A 21,170-nucleotide genomic window follows, 5' to 3' on the forward strand; every position below is an offset into this window, starting at 1 on the left:
CATTCATTCTTGTCCCACTGTTCCAAACCATTCTCTGTATCCTGAACAGTCCTTTGTAAAAGCACACCAGGCACAGCAGTTTTCTTCCTTGAAACCTTTGTTTACTGGCGGTCTTAGAGCTAATTCCAAGCTTTTTGACATGGCCTCCCTGGCCCTGTATCATCTGGGCCCTCTCTTGTCTGGCCTCATTCCGTGTCCCATTGCCGGTGCTCTTCACGATTCAGCCATGTGGCCACACTTTGTCTCTTTTCAGGTACAAATACTTTCCACATGCTATTCCCTTTGACAGCCAGCAATACGGCTCCCACCGTCCTCTTAACCCCTCTGCATCCAGACATCGCTTTTTCAGGGGAGACTTTCCTGGCTTCCTATAGGTTAGCCCCATTGTAGGACTCAGAGAGACATTGCTTTTCTCACTTGTAATTATTTAGTGTCATCATCTTCCCAAGACACACTTGGGGTCTGGTTGGTGAACAAAATAGGCAAGGAGTTGTGAAACTTACATTCTGGCAGCTAGAGAAAGGTAATAAAATAAGCATAAAAAGTTATTAAGTATGTTAGGCCACAAGTGGTGTAGATAAAAGGGTAAGATTGGGATGTTAGATGAGGGAAGCAGGGTACAGTGTTGGAGAGAGTGGTCACGGTGTCTCCATACCATATGCCAATTAACCATAAACACTGTAACTATAAAGCTATAACGTATAAAACCTGGCATAGGAAACCCTCAATACATGTTGATGCAAGAGACGAGTGGGCAATATTGTCATTATCTCATTCATAATTCGTGGTTGCTTCCGCCACAGAACAGGCCACCCTGCCCTGACTGCGCGGCACTGCAGGCAAAGCAAGGCGGGTGCCTCTGTGCCCTGAATCCCTCTCTGAAATCTCTCATGGAGAAATCAAATTTCTCTCACTTCTTTTTCCTGTCTCTTGTGAGACCCCAACAGAGCTAATTAATTAACCTGTCATGAGGGCACAGGGACTTCCTGGCAGTGATTCCTGAGGGCGCCCAAGGACCAAGGATCTAGTGACACACACACACAAATCTACTCTGTTCTAGAGAGTTGACATGAGGATAGATTTGGTGTCTCAACTCACCGTTCTCTCCTCCGCACCCCCTCCCTCTCTCCCTCCCTGTCTTCTCTTCGCTTGGTTCCTGGGCAGCTTAGCTTTAAATCGGAAAAGCAGCCTTGCTTGGCAGAGCAGCAGTATCACAGCCTCCCCGCTGCTCCCAAAGGCCTGCAACGCACGTCCCCGCAGGCAAGGCCATAAAGGGCTGTGTGAGATCCTGGAACCGCTGTCCCCCCCCCCCCCCAAAGGGCCTCCCTGGGCGTTTCCTCTAGACTGCTACTCTGTGGGCACATTTCCTCTCTTCTTTAGCAATTTCTCACCCTGAATCGATCTGCTTTTTTCCCCCCTCCACTTAATTACTGATCCCATCTCTTGGATCATTAGAAACCACCATGGCCGTGAGGAGGACCAGGACAGGTTTCAAAGGGAAATGTAGAGGAACCAGTGACTAGGGGTAGGGAAAGGCACTCTGGCTCCTCCGGCCTCGATCAGATCAATTCCCTTTCTAGACCGGTTCAGAGAGGCCCGGATTCAACCCGGGGCTCTTACCTGTCTCTCCTTTCTGCTCCTCTCAAAAATACGAAAGCCGGGTTGAAGCCAGTTCTGATCACACGGTTCTGATTACTGCTCCCCCTAGATGACTGTGGCCCCTAATAAGTCTCCCTAACTCCAGTAGTTACCAGCTGCTAAAAGAGAATTCTTTATCTTGAATCTAGTCAGTCCTGCAACATAGACCATGATGACGACGACATTGTAAAGTTTGTTGTCAATAACTGCGGTCACTTTTGAAATTATATTTGAAATTTTATAATCAGAGCCAGATGCAAGAGAATGCAAATACTCAGGTATGTTTAAGAAGCACATTCACTGCTTTTCCATTGAGGGCACTTGCGGCATATCTTCTGCCTATTTTCTTCCCAGACTTTAGGCTGAGCACAGCTTTCCCTGGAGCTTACCCTATGTCTGTGCCCTTCTATGGTGGGTGTGTGCCTGTGTGTCCCTGTGTTCTTGCTTCAGGGCATCAAGGTTTCAGTTTAACTGAGCATCAAGACCTCATTTCCTTCCAGTCTTTGATTTTATCAAAGGAAACATTAATTATGTTTTCATTAAAAAAAGCTCTTTGTGCCCTGCTACTTTTTCCAGCTATGTGTCCTCCCCGCAACCCCCCCCCCCCGATGGAAAATTAGGGGTAAACAACATCGACAATTTTAAAAAGAAGGGCCATGCTTGCATGTCTGGGCATGTGTTTTCCTATTAAGCAGTTCTCTTGGTGGTGGCTCAGATCACCCAGGGTGCCCATCAGCCATTTAGACAGTATTATGCTCTCTGCTTGCTTCCCAGCTCCAGTCGTCTGCTGAGCTGTGTTCAGCTGCATCCTTGTGGTTCAGCTTGTTTTGAAAAGACTGGTCTCTAACAGAGATGATTTACTCCCCCCCCCACCCATTTTACTTTAGCTTTTATTATATTTAATTAAGGAACACATCTTTTAAAACAGCAATCGAAAGTGTGTATTTTTTTAACAATCAAAGAGACCCAGAGATAGAATTTAGTGGAATAATTTCCCCTTTCAGTTTTACGTTTTGAAATATGTTCTGTTTTACATTTTGAAATATGTTCTGTTTTACATTTTGATTTTTAGGCCTTCCAGACACTATTTTCATTGTTGTTTGGGTTCAAGGTATAGTGGGTCTTACCTGGATGGAGTAAGTAGAAGAGACTGATCCAGGGACCTACATTAGGATCGTGTTGAGTTCATGCAAGACCTAGGAAGGATTGACCCAAGACGTGGAGACTGAGGTTTTATGAGAGTGATTCATCAGATTTAAGCAGTAGGGACAGAGCTAATGAGTGGTCACAAGGACCAGACCAGTGTACTATGGGAGCTCTAAGGGAACCAGGAATGATCCTTGGGTCTAAAAAGCCACTAAGCAATGTGGGGGCCTAGGTATCAGGGCCTCTGAGTATTGTGTATTTTGTAAAGATTTAACTCAATTCTGGATTTCCTGGATTGTGTATTTTATGCTCTTTATATCTCTCTGCCTTAATCTGAGCTAGTTCAAGGGCTGGATCATAGATCTGGCTATGAGAGACCGTGGAGGGGGACAGACTGGGGGAAAAGGGAGTGCCAATGCCACCCTTGTATCAGATATGGGTTTTCCCATTGTCATTCTTTGCAAGCGTTGAAAAGCATCTCTAAAACTTAAGTATTTCTCTTGAGAGCCTCATAGAGCCTTCTTAAATCCCACACCATCTCATGATGAAATCTAGTTTGCACTCATCTACAATCCCATTTAATGTTCCTCTTCCTTAATGTCTTTGTTGCTTAAAAAAAAGTTTCCTGTGTTGGGAAATTAAATGCAAACTGTGATCCTGGTTGGAGATAATGTACTGAATAGAAATGATCCAGAACAGTGAGGGGTAGCTCAGTGCCACCAAGAAAGTCAATGCCTGTTTAACATGTGTTACAGATGAGTTGGACTGGGGATTTGGCTAACTCTTAATACATTTTTAGTATATTTTATTTTACATAAAATATAATTCTCACAACTCATTTTTTCTCGCCTTTTAATTTTCCCTTTTCTACTGAAATCCCCCACCCTCACTCAATCTCCAATTAAGATTTGGATCATGTAGAAATAAGCCCTATTTTTCCCCTTTCTAGACATCATCTCATCTCAATCTTTATACCACCTAATTCTGAGGAACTTCTAGAAAGTTTCACCACATTGAATGTTGTAAAACTTACGTCAAAGATGCCTTTGGCTTGACCTGAGAATGGGTTGTGCTGTCACCTCTTGCTTCTGGAGTCCCCTGTCACAAGGGAAAAGTACACTGCTCAGTGGCCCAGAATCTCAAATACTCAGTATTCTGTATCAGACAAACTAAAGGAAAAAACACTACTCTGCAAGGAATACTTCCCAGCACCACCAGCGGCCCCTGTTAGAGAAATGTGTTCATACTGGAGTTATTAATTAACCCAAACTGAAGTCCTCTACCTGCTGTCTGCTGAGCCGGGGTCTTTATGTTGGTTGGTGGGAACAGAATGTATTCTTGGCCCTGTGTGAGCCCTGATGATTGTTTGCTCCGGTCCTTTTGGATGGTTTCTCTCTGGCCCTTAGGTAGTTTCTTCCCAGGCTCCTCAGTACTGTGCTGAAGACTCAAGGGAGCCTGTGCAGAGCAGCCCAGCTCTCCGCAGTGTGCCCCTCCCTGGTGCTCTGCCTTGCAAACTCCAGTTGCTTTGGCCTCCCCACATTCCCAGTTTTATCAACTCAACTCGGGGAGACCACCAGTCACTCTTCTGGGTTCCCCCCTGTGTGTGTGGCCTGGAGACTCCCTCCAGGCAGCAAACTAGGGCATTCGTAGGGCTCACTTCTTCTGGTTCCCATCTTTCAGGGATCACTGCCCTTCATTGCCTCTTGTCCAATGCCTTGAATACTATTGTCTCGTTTATTTTGTCTGTATTTTTAGCTGTGTCAGGCGTGAAATCCAGGCGCAGTTGTTTCCTCTTGGCTGGAAGCAAAATCACTCCAGAGCTATTTTAAGGTTCTATAAGATTGTTTTCTGTGCTCACTTTTTGAGGCTCTCCTTCATGTAATAAACACATAAAGAATAATCTGATGGTAAAGTTTTACTTTGTGGCAAAATTAAAATTTAAAACTTTTCTCTAGAAATTATTTTTCTGTGTCACTAATTTAATTTACAATCATAGTTTCTCTGCAAAGGAATTTTTAGAATTAAGAAATTTTACCTACAAATTATTTTCAAATTAATTAAATTGTTATAAACATTAATACTTAGTAACGAATGAAGTTGTGAGAATTTTACATTTTTAAGTATATAATTACATATTTATTCATTTGGTTTTGCATGGTTTGGGTGCCTTTTTGTTACTTCTTATATTTTCATGGGTTCCAAAGTAGCTCACAGGCACTAGGATTTGGGCTTATGTAGTAACCAAAGGATGAAACAGCCCTGCTCTCCTTTGGGGTTCAGAGTGGTAGTAACCGCCACTTACAGTATCACCCAGCCATGGTCTGTGAGCCTGAGATGCCCTTCATTTCCCCAAATGTCAGTAAGGCACCTCAGTAATTCTCAGATTTTCCTCTGTTTGGTACCAAGTGAGAAAAGGTTTGTCCCCGTTGGCAAAATTGTGACCTTTATCCCAGGTGAAGCAAGTTCTTCACCAGCCCAAAACGTCCCATGTCCCAGGCGCTCTGCTTTCTTCTCCTAAATTAGTGGCTCTCCACCAGGGGCCGTACCCACCCCCTCGCTCTTCCTCTCCCTCCTCCAAGGGGACAGCTGCTGTCCCTGGAGACCTTTGTAGTGGCCACAACTCGGGGCGGGGGGGGAGGGGGTGCTGCTATTGGCATCTCGTGGGTAGATGTAACTAAACATTCAGCAGCGTCCAGCGTGGCCCTGTAACTGGTGTGAGCTCCATGTCCAACATATAATGTTGAATTTTCTCAGAGAAAGGTTTAATCAACAAGTCCCAAGGTGGTATTTCAGAAAAGGAAGTGTATTTTAAAGTTTCATTCTGGGAGGAGGCAAGGGAGGACTTGTGAAAGGAAAAACAAGTTAAACACCGACATTCATCGACGGCCTTTAAGAAAGTGCAGTTGCCCCTCCACAGCAGTAGCGGTCGGGTGTCACTCTTCATGCCACGACCCATAGAATATTGGGAAGGGTGGCGCAGAAACCAGAAAGGATGAATCAAGAGCGGACCCTGAGACATGTTAAGCAAGTGTTCCTTTGCATAGAGGATAGAAAGTGTAGAGGAAAAGTATTTTTATCTGCCCTTGGAAGTTTCATGAAAGTCTAAAATCTCTACTTGTTTTTTTAAAAGAAGAAATAAAATTAACTCATCTGCTAATAGAATATTTTACATTCAAAACAGGACAGAAACATTGTAAAATTACCTGCTGTTGCCCAGCTACTCCACTCCATTCTTATAAGTTAAGAGAATGTATTTGTTCGGGACACACACACACACACACACAGGGCTGAAGGAAGCCAGTGAGAGGGATCAGCGATGTATTAATCCAAAGTAATTAATAGCCCTGCAGTCGAGGGAGCCAGGGCAAAGAGTGGCCATGGAAGGAGGTCAGAGATTACTGCCTCGGTACAACTGTCAGCAAGGGCAGAAACAAATAAGTCCCTAAGTGGCAAACTGGGAGGATGGGGCACAAAAAGAGGACATCCTTGCAGGAGAGACAATGCCAAGTGTTCTGTAGCAGAAACTGTTTCATGGCACGAGGGCAGTCTACGGGGTTGGGGCACGGTGCAGTGCCAGGCAGCTAGAATCCTGCTGGTTGTGGCTCTATCTGGTCGTTTTGTCTCTAAGACTATTCATAGCTGGTGTATATGATTTCTTTTCCCGGGGATGATGATTCATTTGCCTTGACTGTGTTGTAGATCACTATTTGGCATTGTGCATGTACAGACTGCTTATCTACAGGGCAGCTGATGTTTCTATGTAAATAGCTCAGGGATGCTGAACATGTGGCCTTACCCCTTGCTACGTGTTTGTTTCAGCCGGGACAGTTACAGACGGAGCGGCCTCACTGCATGGTGTAAGAAATGGCTGTAGGAAACAACACGCAGCGAAGTTATTCCATCATCCCGTGTTTTATATTCGTCGAGGTATGTGTCTTTTATTTTATTTTTTTACCTATATGGATAAATTGGAATAAAGTAACAATTTTTATGCTGAGAAATTGGATTAAAATTATTTCATCTTATGACCGATAGTTAAATTTTGATAACACAAATAGGATAAAGATCTAATAAATTATGCAAAGTGTTTCTTGAATAGGAAGCCATAGAACATATCAGCTTCCACCTATATGGGGGTACAAAATAATTATGTTTATTATGTTTATATTCAGTGGTGACTTCAATATGTTATTGAGTGCAGCATTTAAATTGTTTTTTTTTTAAAAATCAGCATCATGTTTCAGGAATTCAATAAGCCAACCAGTTTACAGATGATGTTAGTTGATGGTCTTTTGCCTTGGAGCCCAAATCAAGAAAAAAAAAATCTTAGAGTTGACTATCTCTAGTGGGCATTTCTCTTTAGTGGGGTATTGAGAGCTTATATACTGTGCAGTTTTCTTTGGTCATGAATTATTTTGTTGAGTTGCTCCAAGTTTGTACCAGCAAACAGTTTTTCCAGCATCTTTTTGTTTAAACTTCTTGCATCCCATCCCTACTGTATCTCCCTTTCTATGTGTTTGCTATGGAGGAGACAGAGGCATGGACATTTTAAGAAATCTGGAATCATATGATGCAATGCAAAAGCTATTCCAGCTTATCTCAAGATAAGATGTTCATTTGCCAGAGACGAACCTACTTCTGCCTTCTCAACCGATAGGGTATCTAATGGGTTGTTTTTTATCCTAAAGATCAGGTTTCTAATATAATGTAAAGCACTGAAAAGTGTCTGAGTTTCCTTCCTGGCTAACTGCCTGGGCAGTTTCCACATCCCACTGGTCAGCTGTAGCATGTTCTTGTGCTGTGGGATCTTTTTAGCGGCATGTGACAGGAACGTGGATGTTGACCCATTTAATTAGCCTGTGAAAACAGACCCTTGGGTTAAACCCCTATTATATTAGCAGAAGCATACTTTCAGTACAGTGTTATTTAAACACATGCAATGAATCAGTGCACCAAGTATTTTTACCTCCTGCCTCTTGAAATAACTTTCACGGTCTATATAGTCAGTTAGATAATTTCAAGCATTCTGATTTTTGGCCAGTATGTGTTTGGCTGATGCTTGAGTTTTGCCTTATAGGCACCCCTTAGTAGTTTAGATGAACAAATATTACTTGATGCTTTACTTTCCGGTGATATTTGCGAACCTGTTTGTATTGCAGCATCAGGTAGAAACAGGAACTTAGGGTGGGACAGAGGTATTAATACAAGCTGAGATGCACATAGACTCAGGCTAAGCTCAGTCTCTCAAAGGGTAAGCAAAGCTCTCTCACCATAAACACATATTCTTAATACTCTTCCTTTAACTTCCTGTACAAAACCAAGGGTACTCCATTCAGACAATAACTATATGTCGTGTATATTTTGGGTTGTGATGAAGGAAAAGGAGCCTTTCTCCTACTGCTCATGTGGGAAAGGGTAGAAGGCTATAGCATTAGTTTCCAACGCTAAAAATTTCTTTTGTTATAAGAAAAATGAATTTTTAAAGTGATCTGGGGGAAATTGCGGTAGAAGTCATCCGTCATCATCTTTATTCTCCCAAAAGCAACTTTATTTGACATTTTCTTAAAAATCAAACGGGAACCAAGCCTCAAAGTAAGAGGTTTAATTTATTGCTGGCAGCTATATCTCTGAAGATTTTTAGCCCGCTAATGCGTGAATGATGAGCTTCACTGGTAGAGCAGGCAACAAGAAACATAAATCAGTTTTTCTGTGCCTTAACCTGACACAAACATAAATATAAGTCTAAAAATCTGGGAGAGGAAAGATAGTTTATTCTTTTTCTTGCTGTATTGTCATCCTTATTTTGCATGGAAATTTAAGTACATCAGTGACTTCTCTCAGAAACAAGCAGGAGAAAGAAAAAAAAGAAAACAGAATTAAGTAGAAATTGAAAGAGGAGGAGGTGACTCTCAAAGTGGCTCTTACAACTCTCATGCATTTCACTCATCAAACATTGTTTATGTACATTATTCCAGGTATTCTGATAATAACCGACATATCAGAAAACTTGGTCAAAAATAACTTGGTTAAAATGTCAATTTGATCAATGAATATCTCTTCACTGATTTTTTTTATTATGAAAGAATTCCAACAGAGAAAATAATACAACAAACATCCCTGCACCCACCATCAAGACCAAATCTTAAAATCTTGCCATATGTTCATCGAATATTTTTTTTCCAAGGAAAAATAAAATACTACAGCTATGGCTGAAGTCCTACTTCAGAAGTTGCATGTGAAGTTAGAAGCTTCATTCATCTGCATGATTCCCATATAAATTTTCATATTTTTTCTACACGTGTATATATTTATAAATAATAATTTAGGGAGATTTTACATAAATGATACCATACTGAACTTCTCTCTCTCTCTTTTTTTGACAACTTGCCTTTTCATTCAACATTATGTTTCTGAGATTTATCCAGAAGTATTCATTTTAATCGTTGCATTTTATCCTATTGTGTGAGTATGCCTAGTGAGGGACCATTTGGTTGATTCTTTTTTGTTTACCTAATTTTTTTCACATTTACAAGTTTGGGGGTTTTTTTTACTCTAAAAAATTTTTTTACTTTTTTTGCAGAAAATATTATTTCTGTTTTCTGTGCATGTGTGCAAGAGCTTCCCTTGGATTCACACCTAGCAGTGGAATTGTTGGGGGACAATTACATTTTCCAGTTGTTTATTGCTGCATTATGGGATAAATGTTATTTTTATATCAGTTTCCTTGAAAAACTTTGTTAAACTCTGAGTATGCCTGTAATTCCTTAGATTTTCTTTTCAGACAGTTACATCATTTGTAAGTAGTAGCACATTTGTTTCTTTTCTGATATGACTTTAATTCCTTTTTCTTGTCTTATTGTTTTGGTTAAGACCTCCAGTATTATAGTGGATAGAAGCAGTGGTAGAGGACATCCTTGCCTTGTTGCTAACTTTAAATAAGTATGGACTTTCACTTCTTATTTTTCTGTCCTCTGCCTGTTAAATTAGATTACTTAACTTGTTTTAATCCCCCTTTATGTTGTAAATTATAGATTATATTTCTATTTTTTTAAAGCTTACTCTTAAATTTTACCCTCAAATTTTTAAGTTTATATATTTAATCATCAGCTCTATGCTTCCCAAAAAACTGATGTTCTTAGGTCACTTTGAGATCTTGGGTGTCATTCTTTATTTTTACATATTACTTAAATTTTTAACTTTTTTTTTTTCCCCCCAGTCAGGGCTTTTTTGAATGTATCTACACATTCTTCTGTTTCTTTACTCACCATTGCTCCTTTTATTCCTCTCTTTCCTTCAGGGTTTCATTTTCTTGTGAAATTTATCCTTTAGTAGTTCTTTCAGCAAGGGTCTAGTGAATTATTGAATTATAAGCATTCTTAATATTTATCTGAAGCTGTCTTTATATTACTAGCTTGGCACTTAATTCTAGATTGAAGAATTTATTTTCCAACCTCGGAATTTTCAGTGTGACTTGTTTTGCATCTTGAATATGAAAAGTCATGTTTGCACCAATTCTATAAAATTCTCAGTGATCTCCTCTTCAAACGCTCGCTCTCCTTCATTCTTTTCATTGTTTTTTCCTGCAACATCTATTTGATAGGTTGTATCTTCTTATTCTTTCTATATTCAGTGTCTCTTAACCCATCTTGTTTTTTTAATTTCTAGAAGTTCTATGTATGTTTTAAAAAATCTGCCTGTTTTTATACTTATGGTTTTTCTTTTATGTTCCTTCAGCTTATTCTGTTATCTGAAATTATTGGTATTCTAATTCTCCTGAGTGTTCCATCTGCTGTTTCTAGCTCATGGTGGATTATTACCTCATTTATCTTTATAATTTGTTTTTAGCTAATTTTTAGCAGAGCTTGCTTCTTCTGTAGATTCTTGTGGGCCTTAGGTTTTAAGAGTATGTCTTTGAAGCAATTTTGCATGCATGTTTCTCTTGTGCTTAAGCTTCTATATCCAGAACCCAAACTTGCACATTTCCAAAATATAAGAAGTCAAAGTTCACTTTCCTTGTATTCTTCCTATGCCAGCAGGTAGATTTATACAGAACACATTTTCTCTGAAATGAAAAGCAAGATTTCAGGAATTCTGGCTTTTACACAGGAGTCTCAGTTCCAACTTAAGTCCTCATGTCCCATCCCCATGGACATTAAAGCCCAAATCCTGTTACTGAGATTGACATGTACCCCTCTGTCTACCCCCATCTAAGTCCACTGTGTCATCTTTTTATTCAGTTGCTACTCTTCTTTTTTTGATTCGGCTCACCTGTGAAGCAAAAGAATGGAATGAAAGAATACTAACCATTGTTTATAGATGTTTGCAGCAGAATGTTTTCATGCCATTTTTGTTCCTGAATGCATTCATTAACAACACACATTTCTTTACTACTTATTTTCCCCCCAAGGCATTATGGGTTTAGCCCCTCTTGCAAACTTTACATACCAACTAGGCTTCTGTAACTTGGACCTGACCAATTCTTTTATAGAGCCAGGATCTTTGGGCTGGGCTTGCAATATGTGTGGGGGATGGAGGGTAGGAATGAGAGATACATAGTGCCCATAGTGGAGCACTGGCATGCATTTTCTTGGTGATTTTAACTATCTGAGCACAGAGTTTTGATGGGGAAGTTTATTCGTGGCAGTTTGTAAGAAGAATAGATGCCAACTAGCCTTCTCAATTCAAAGTTGCTGACAAAGTAGGAGCCTGCTTGGGACCTACCCAGAAGGCTGAAACAGTGCTGGAGAGAAGCTGTCTGTCAAAGGAGCAAGCAGCATGGAAGATCTCACGGTACTGGTCAACCAGGAGAGCACTGCTTGGGGTAACCCTTGGCTGTTACAAACTACAGTAGAAGTTGAGATGTCACTGAAGAGAGAGCAAAATTTGTAGATTTCAGAGAGTACCTATAGAAGATAACGGGCTGAAAGGGAGGAGATGAACAGTGGAGTGCGACAGAATGGATTAGAAGCATGATATGTAATGGCAACGTAGGTGGTCCCAGAAACGAAGCCCCAGAATGTTAGCTGGCATTCAGGAAACCGTCTCCTTTGTGCATCTCCCAATGTCAGCTAATCATTCAATGTACCTTGTCACACCGGCCAGAGCCTCTTAAATAGACAGCCCTTGACAAGGGAATCATGATTTTAAGGACCAGAATATGAACTTTTCTGCCATCGAGGAGAGAGAAATTCAGAATCACTAAAATTCCAAGGTCCACAACAATATTTCTGACCAACAGCTTCAGCTCTTCACTGATAATGGCTCTACTAGAGCAGATGAAAAATAGCAAATGCTGAGGCAGACAAAAGCCAGAGAAGCCAGGAGGAGCAGGAAAGGAAGGGGAAACCAGCAACTTTTAAGTGAACATGAGGGCATCTACTTCCTCACTTCTGTCCCTTGAACTCAATAATATTAACTTTTGGTGAGAATAAAAACACAACAAAATAGCTAAAAATTAAAATGAGTGGTCTAAATAATCAAATATTCCCTCTAGGGTACTTTTTCATCCACGGTACTTCTCTCTTTCCTTCCCTCCTTCCACCTTCCCTACCTCCCTCTCTGCCTTTCTCTCACAATGTGTCTCTGATCTCCTCTCCCCCTCTCCCTGAGCTCCTCCTTTCTCTTTTTTTCTCGGTCATTTCACAACCCCTCTCATACTTGAGGACCTATAGGAGGAGGATTTCCCTGCAGGAAACACACTCAATTTGGTAATTGAAGTATCAGTACGCCCCTGAAAATAAGAATATGAGCTGTTTGAGATCTTTCATGCTTCCACAACCAGTACCAGATATATTTTTCCAAAATGCTTAGGACTGAGATATCCTTTGACAAATCTTCCCAGATACCACTTTCACTGCATTCCCTTAACAGTTTCACTGCATTCTCTGTAAACTCATGAATAATTCAGTCAAGTCTCTTTCAAATATGTCTGTACTAACGGCAAAACTCTAAAGAGAGCTTAGCTTCCTTGGAAGACAATATTAAGTACCAGGATTTTGGACGTAATGAATGCAATTGTTGCTTGATGCCTACAGATGTGACAGTTTTATCATTTTGACTGTTGCTTGTACCTGCAATTTTTATTGCCGGTTTTTGACAATTCATTTTTCTCAGCTCGAACCTACCAGGTGAATGTTATAAATCCCAGCCTGAAGATAAATAATCTCATGAAGTTCTGCAAGAACTTGATGATTCTGAGTATTTTTCTCAGGGGCCAGAAGTTAAGGAATTCCACATCATCATGTTTGGAAATTGAGTGCCATCTCAATGCTTCTCTTTCTGTGTGCCTGAGGTTATAGAAAAGAATGGGTCTTGGTCTCGCTTTTTAATCTTTACTTACAGGGGCTTAGATTTAGCAGCTCTGAATGCCTTGTTCCTGAGACTTAGATTGTTACTGTCTTGGATGTTTAAGTCACATTGAGACTTGTTCTCCTTTAATTTCTTTTAAAACTCAGTTGGCTTTTGCCTAGGAAAACCTCTCAAAATCTTATCCTCATGTCTAGTTGAGTAGACTGAGAAAGTAACTTGATGTCAAAAGTGCTGGGTTTCAGTCTATTGCTGCTACACAGGAACTTCTTTGGACCTCAGTTGCTTCATCAGTGAAATGGAAATAAAAACAACTTCCTCATGGGCACTTTTAAGAAATAAATGAGGTAATGGGCCTGAAAGTACTTGCCAAGTAATAAGTATCTAATAAATACTAACAAAAATAATTTAAAAGAGCAGCTCATACCCAATAGAAAACAGGTAAGAACAAAAACATGAAAATGAAACAAACCACACACACACGCGCGCACGCGCGCACACACACACACATACACACCAAAATCCTGACACTTGGAGAGGGACATTGGCAATCTAATCCTCAGATATGCAGTACTGCTAGGTTTAGGGGAACAATATATATATATAAATTAAAAATATATACAGTTTTCCTACATAAACTATTTTAATGTCACTTTATTTTTAACTTTAATTTTTTAAAATTTATTTTATTTAAGTTTTTTTCTTTATTGTTGAAATATTACAGATGCCCCCTTTTTCCGCCATTGATCCCCTCCACTCTGCATCCACCCCACCCCCAGGCCTTCCCCAGACCAATGTCTATGTCCATGGGTTATGCTTGTAAACACATAAGTTCTTTGATTAATCTCTCCCCACCCATTCTCTCATCCCCACCTTCCCTCTGAGACCCCTCAGTCTTTTCCATGCTTCTATGTCTTTGGATCCATTTTGTTCATCAGTTTATTTTGTTCATTACATTCCACATATAAGTGAGATCATGTGGTACTTGTCTTTCTCTGACTGGCTTATTTCACTTAGCATAATACTTTCTAGTTCCCTCCATGCTGTGCCAAAGGATAAAATACCCTTTTTATAGTTGCATAGTATTCCATGGTGTAAATGTGCCACAGCTTTTTATCCACTCATGTACTGATCAGCACTTGGGCTGTTTCCAGATCTTAGCTATTGTGAATTGCGCTGCTATGGACATAGGGGTGCATAAGTTCTTTCTGATTAGTGTTTCAGGTTCCTTAGGATATATTCCTAGAAGTGGGATCACTGGGTCAAATGGCCTTTTTGGAAATATGCATATACAACCATAAGCCTAGAAAGAAAAGGTATGGACAAAAATCAGTACTCATCTCTGGGTGTTGGGATTAAATGTATATTTTTTGCATGGAACCAGAAAAAAATTAAGTAACTTTTTTAAGATTGCAGGAAGTTATTGATGTCTAGTATGAAATACAGAATTTCTTCCATAATTTGAAAACTCATTATATTCACACAAAAATCCAAGCTCTCACTTTATTCTTGGAGTAGAATTAACTAAAACAATAGTGAGTTCTTGCTTTTTCTAACAATTGATTGTTTTTACAATATACTAATGTGGTCATCACCAACACCAAGCCTTAAGGGACATTACTATAAATAGTTATGATCATGCTTTAATTGTCGGCCTTGCTTAGGAAAATATATTTGAGCTCTGATGTTCTTTCCTCTGGTTATAGTTTGATATATTAAGTTGTTCATTATATAAAACTATGATCTTATTTTCAGTTTTAGAACTGTCTTTTCTATTCATATTTGTGGAACTGCCTGTTTCTACTGAACTGGCAGTCCTGTCCATAGTACGCACTCGTGGTCCTCAGTTTCCTTGGTGCATGTTATATCACTATTTATTATAGATACCATCTCTCCCCAGGCTGAGAATATCCTTCCTAGGGAGGAACAAGTGTATTGGGTCCTAGGCCCCTATTCCCCACTTTCCCCAATACATAGTAGACAGATGAGCGAATGTAAAAGGAACTCTACATTATCAACAACCTACTGAGCATAGCAAATTGCATTTAGAAATACCGTTTCATGCTTCATCATAGCTCTGAAAACTTTGAGAAAGACAACCTCAAAGGCTGGGGTAGCTGTGCCCTGTCCCCGTGGCTCAATTGGTTGGGGCATCATCCCCTATGCCCAAAGGTTGTGAGTTCTAGCCCCAGTCAGGGCGAGAATGGGGGGCAACTAATCAATGTTTCTCTCTCTCACTGATGTTTCTCCCTCTCCCTCTTTCTCTCTAAAATCAATAAAGCATACCCTCAGGTGAGGTTAAAAAAAAAGCTGGGGTTGTTTTGATGCTTCACGAAGCTGCTCTGGTTTATATGCCGGTTGCCTGTGCAGACACTTGAAGACAGTTTTCCCCTAAGATTCCTGACCAGTATATATAGATACAGTGACTTCATTTTCTGTCCCAGTGTCAGCTTTTCTCTCCTGTTTTCCCCATAAGTTTACTTTTACTTATCACACCATGTGCTGGAAAAGTGTGGTCACTCTGGCATAAGGATATCTGATTTTACTCATGACTCATGCTCAGTTGGATGTACCTATATTTAAAGTGATTTTCCAGAATTAGACCTGCAATGTGCTAACCCATCCACACACTCACATTATGTTTTCTTTTTGAAAAACAGCTTACATTTGAAAAAATGGCACATAGAAAAGTAAGGTCCACCTCTGGCCAAGTTAGAGACTTTTCTCTGAGACACTCTTTAGCCCACATGGGAATGACTCATGGTCTTTGGCTGCACTAGCACAGTAACTTCACACTGGCCTGGGGACCACCTGCTCTGGAATGATTGGGGTGCTTGTTGAAATTTTGATTTTTGAACCCAACCAATGATCTTAATCAGAATGGTGGGGAGGGTGGGGCTATCGATATGCATTTTTCTAAGTTCTTCAGGTCCTTCTTATGTTCCGTAAAGTTTGAAAACTAAATCAATAGCTCATTGTGGAAAGGTGCACCAGTAGACCCAGTTTTGCAGATGCTGGCAGCTCCTTGCCCATTTCCCTTGACTCGTCCCAAGGGCACTTGGAAACAGCCCTGAACACACACAGGTTTCTCTGTCCTTTGCCTGAAGCCATTCTCTGTCTCTAGAGAAACACCCTAGGCCTAACATGTTGAGTAGGCCACGATGACTGGGAGTTACCCCCAGTTATCCTCAACCAATGAAGAGGTGATGGTGCAGAAATCGTCCAGCTTCCTTGCTCCTCAGGGGGTGCCATTCAGAAGGATATTTGATATTGTTTCTGAAAGGTGCCCAGCAAGGTACAGTGCCAGCTGCCCTTCTTGAGAACCTTGTCATTATTGCACCTTCACTGGCTTTCCTCCCTTCCCCACCCCCTCACATCCTGCCTGGGATCACTTCACAGATAAGCTACGGGCACCCACATCATTGGCTCAAGGTCCACTTTGGGGGAAACCCAAACAGAGGAAGAGAACATATATGGAGTAGAATGACTTTATTCCAACTGATTTAGGGGATAAGTTTGAAGAATGGAGGGCTAAAAACTTAAAAGAAATTTGATGAAGGGAATTTTATGAAATCTGCCCAATTAAAATTAAATTAGTTTAGGTAATTTTATTTTTCACGTTGTCTGCTATCATTTCTGTGTGAGTCTTCTATGAAGTCTGTGTTCAACATCCTTCCCCAAATGTCCTAATCATTTTATATTAAATCCTGAAAGTTTCCTTTGAGAAAATCTTCAGCTTCTCCGGAGATGAATATTAATTTTGGGTATAATACATGGAATTTAGATAACTTAGGAATTCATTTTCTTTTGATAGTAGACAAAAGAATGCTTAGCCAAATAAAAAGGCATTTTAAAGACTCGTTTTCCCTGGAACTGTTTTTTGACCAAGTAAGAATTTCAACTCTGTTCATGAAATACAAGTTTCTCTCAGCTGATAATTGTTTGAATTCATTTTTGGCATCTCCTGAGACAAAGCCCTTTGAAGCTGAAACATTGATGCACTTTTTCAGCCCTGAAGGAACACAGCATGGTATTTGGGGGAAACTTTGGATTTGAGGGGCTGACAATATAGCAGTATGCCCTTCAGCAAATTACTGACAATCTCTGAGTTTGTTTTCTCATTTATAAAACGGTAATAATAATAATACCTGCTTTACTAGGTTGTTTTGAGGATAGTTTTGAAGGTCCTAGCACATTTCAGGTAGATGCTCTCTAGTCACTAACTCACAGGACAAACCAGCTAGAACCACACACCATGAAAAAGCCAGCATTTATCAGCTCAAGGATGCCCTTGAGGTATCTTTGCATTTATGTTTATTCAACTTGCTCTCTTTTGTCATTTTAATTTGGTAACCTGTTGTGGGCTGAAGGAGAGTTATTTATAGGATTCCATGTAGCTGGAAGTCTTCGACCTTTGAATGTTTGGGTGACTTTGGCGTGGCCTCTAGCTCAAGTGAAAACTCAAATTGCTGACTTGTCAGCCTAGTGACACACAATTGCACTGTTTAATTTGTTTGCTTTCCACAGAAATTAAACTATTTGACAGAATTGAATGAAAAGACATAGTTTTGACACTCTTCAAACACAAGATGCAAAATAGCGAACTAAACTTGTCCGACCAGTTTGGGGGCCTCTGTGTTGATTTTGCCACTGAAAAACAATCCTGGGTTGGATGAGTTTTTTCCACTCGGATTGATCATTCAATCTTGCATTGTATAAACAGCAACAAATTCTTTGACATACATCTCCAGGTGAAATCGGGACCCTGCTTGTTTATTTGATGTATATAATGTCACTACTTGGCCTATTTGACTGCTTCCTGCTGTAGAGAATTCCATGCTGGGTTCTTAATGGCAAATTCCACTTTTCATTATGAGACTCCTTCATGAGTGAATATATTTTTATTGTATAGCTCTAGTCTCTTCCCAAAGTATTTTCTCTTCTCTTATCTTACCTGTCCCTGGCCTCAGCCTTTTGAAGCCTGGGACAATATCTTTTTTTTTTTTTTTAATTTTATTTTTTTCATTTTATTAAATTTATTGGGGTGACATTGGTTAAAAAATTATATAGGTTTCAAGTGTACGGTTCTATAATACATCACCTGCATATTGCATTGTATATTCACCACCCAAAGTCAAATCTTCTGCCACTGTATATTTGACCCCCTTTACCCTTATCTACCTGCCCCCTAACTCCCTTTCCTCCGGTTACCCCCATACTGGTGTCTGTCTATGATTTTTTTGTCTGTCTTGTTTGTTCATTTGTTGCTTTCAGTTTTCTATCCCACATAAGTGAAATCATACGGTTCTTGACTTTTCCTGTCTGACTTATTTCACTTAGCACGATATTCGCAAGGTCCATCCGTGTTGTTGCAGACGGCAGTGTGTCATCTTTCCTTACGGCTGAGCAGTATTCCACTGTACACAGGAAGCGCGCCTTTATCCGGTCCTCTCCTGCTGGGCACTTCGGTTGTTTCCATGTCTTCGCGTAGAGGCATATGTCCTCCTGTGTTCATTGCAGCATTATTCATGGTGGCCAAGGTGATATCTTCTTCATCTTCTCAGCCCTTGATACCTATTATAAAGAAGTGGTTTGTTCAGAGCATATGCTTATCTTGCGTTGGATTCCTCCAGCAACAGACCCTAAAACAAAGATTTAAGTTCAAGTAACTGATCTTAATGGTAATCCCAGAAATTCCCTGTGGAGAGCAGGGAAATAGTAAGGAATGAAGCAGGTTCCATGTGGAGATCTGGGACTTGGTGCACGCTGGAGACTCTGTAAAGCTACCTGGATTGTGCCTCGGGGTATCCCAACTGAGGAGTGAGGAAGCTGGAGTACTTATCATATAGCAGCTGCATTGCTGTTCGAGGTTTACTCCAAGGAGCGTTGATTCCTGGGCACTGTGGCCAGCCCTGCATGCAGCCCGCATACTCCTGCACCTCAGGAAGCTCTCAGGCAGAGAAGTGCTTTGTAAGAAAACAGCGAATGCCAAGGGATTATGGGCAGGGCACTGTCCGCCTTTGCTGTTAATGCTCAATAAACTCATTGCACAAAATTGAATGGAATTTGCCAAGAGCTATAGAAATGTCAAATGATCTTAAGACCTGAGATCATTGATTTTTACTCACCTCCTACAGATCCATGTTTTCTACGGTCTCAACTTTGTCAGGATTGAGTGACTTGAGGGCAGTGTCATCCCTGAAAGCAGCAGCAGGGCAGTTTTTCTTCTAACTCTATCACTTTGGGGATGTCTTTCATGCCCAGGCTGTGTTACAGATGGTGCAATAAAAGTGCTTTTTATTTTTTTAACCAAGCTATATGGGATCTCAGTAGAATGCTAGGGGGGAAAAAAAGACTTCATGGTCCTTTGGAAATAAACAGTACTGGGCCAGGAGATAGGGAATGTAGCTTTCCATCTTCCGTCTTGTGTGACCTGCAGCCATGTGGCCTTGCAGAAATCACTTTGAACCTTCTAGGTCTCATTCTGCTGATCTGTAAAATGTACAGACTGAATACAGAGGTTTCTTTCAGCTTCCAGTATGACTATCCTATGAAATATAAAGCAATGCGACTTGTATCTGTTGTGTGGATCAAGTAGGGATCGGGAGAAAAAATATAGGCTTACACATATGTGTATATACACATATTTATTTCTGTAAGATGTATATGTGGCTACATATTTTGTCTTTTTTCTTACTCCCCAAATGAGCAAACACATTTTTATGGCATTCAGAATACGTCATTTCAAATGGCTTTTTCCTTACAAACAAATGATTTCTGCCGTGGCCTGGTGTCTCAGTTGGTTGGAACGTCATCCCATACACCAAAAGGTTGCAGGTTCGATTTCCAGTCAGGGCACATACTTAGGTTGTGGGTTCTATCCCCAGTTAGGGCCTGTATGGGAGGCAGCTGATCAATGTTTCTCACCTCGATGTTTCTCTTTCTTTCCCTTCCTTTCTCTCTCAAAATCAATTTAAAAATTGTAAATGATTTCCTCTGCCACTTACAAATGAAGCTATTATATTTTCCATGTAGGGTCAGAACAGGGAAAGGAATTTGAGAAAGAGAATTATCTTTGTTTTCCTTATGGCTAAGTATAAATGCTCATAGAGATGAATATCTGTTGAAAATTTGTGTGATTCCCCTTGTAATGCAAGTTTCTCTGAATTTCTCATAAGCTCAGCAGGGTTATACTAGTATAAAAGATCCCCTATCTCTTAATATTTAAAAAACAACTTTGCTTTTTAAACATTTTCTTATTTAGCTTAAGTGTTAGTCTAAGGTTTCATCCTATTTGTACCCAAGAGTTAGAGTGAGTGGTGTGAGGGGGTCACCTACCCCAACCCCCATCTCTGAGGACTTCATGTCATGCTATGAATAAGGGAAACCAAGTATTTCAAAGTAGGCATGAAATATCATATTATGATAAAAAATGTCAAAGAGGAGGAAGATTCACATCCTATGCTAGCACTACCTTTAATCACCCTTGGCTCTGACCTCCCCACTTGGGTCCTTTAAGGCTATGCCCAGGCTTGGCTGATGCTCAGCTGAGGATGCAGATTGTTACTAGCTCTGGCTTTTAGTTCCAGCCCAGTTTCTGGGCACTGTGCAGTTGCTGCCCCAGTGTATTGAGAAAGACAAACCACAGCTTTGCCATTGTGTGTACCTGTTCATCTCCCTGGAGACAAACTCCACTCTAGACTGGGTCTTCAGGGTCCTGGATGGCTTTCCAAGCTTCTCTAGAGGGGTTGATGTTCTCTTACTGGGCTAATAGGAACGCCTGAGATCCCAACAGACCTTGGAGGCAAATTCAGCTTTGGAGGATTTTCTTCCAGCAGATTATCTTATTGAATGGGGTTGAAAATGAACATTGATTTAGCTCCCAACTATGACACCCAGATTTTCCTGCTAACCTATCACATTTCTAACCATATGTGGGCTAATTATATTTTCCCTGTAACTATCACCAATACCTGGAGTTACTCTTTTCTCCAAGAACTCAGAGCTGCTCCAGGAACCCACCAGGGCAGAAGAGGGTCTCTGCATCATTGTGTCTGCAGGACATTGTATGGGCATAAAGT

At 40.5% G+C, this 21,170-nt stretch overlaps 1 protein-coding gene across 3 annotated transcripts in view; it reads left to right on the forward strand.

Annotated features, from left to right (window-relative positions):
• The window catches only part of PLPPR1 (phospholipid phosphatase related 1), a 172,567-nt gene that overhangs the window by 86,443 nt on the left and 64,954 nt on the right, over positions 1 to 21,170 (forward strand). For 2 of the 3 annotated variants that reach the window (XM_087822792.1, XM_087822790.1), the window contains exon 2: positions 6,604 to 6,711. In XM_087822792.1, coding sequence (XP_087678918.1) covers positions 6,649 to 6,711 — 63 coding nt within the window. In that variant the 5' untranslated portion in view covers positions 6,604 to 6,648. Of the gene's footprint in view, positions 1 to 6,603; positions 6,712 to 21,170 lie in introns of those variants that run through there. The other variant, XM_016225009.2, reaches the window with a different exon arrangement.

Source organism: Miniopterus natalensis, chromosome 12 (genome assembly GCF_054644295.1).
Source record: "Miniopterus natalensis isolate mMinNat1 chromosome 12, mMinNat1.hap1, whole genome shotgun sequence".
Lineage (NCBI taxonomy): Eukaryota > Metazoa > Chordata > Mammalia > Chiroptera > Miniopteridae > Miniopterus > Miniopterus natalensis.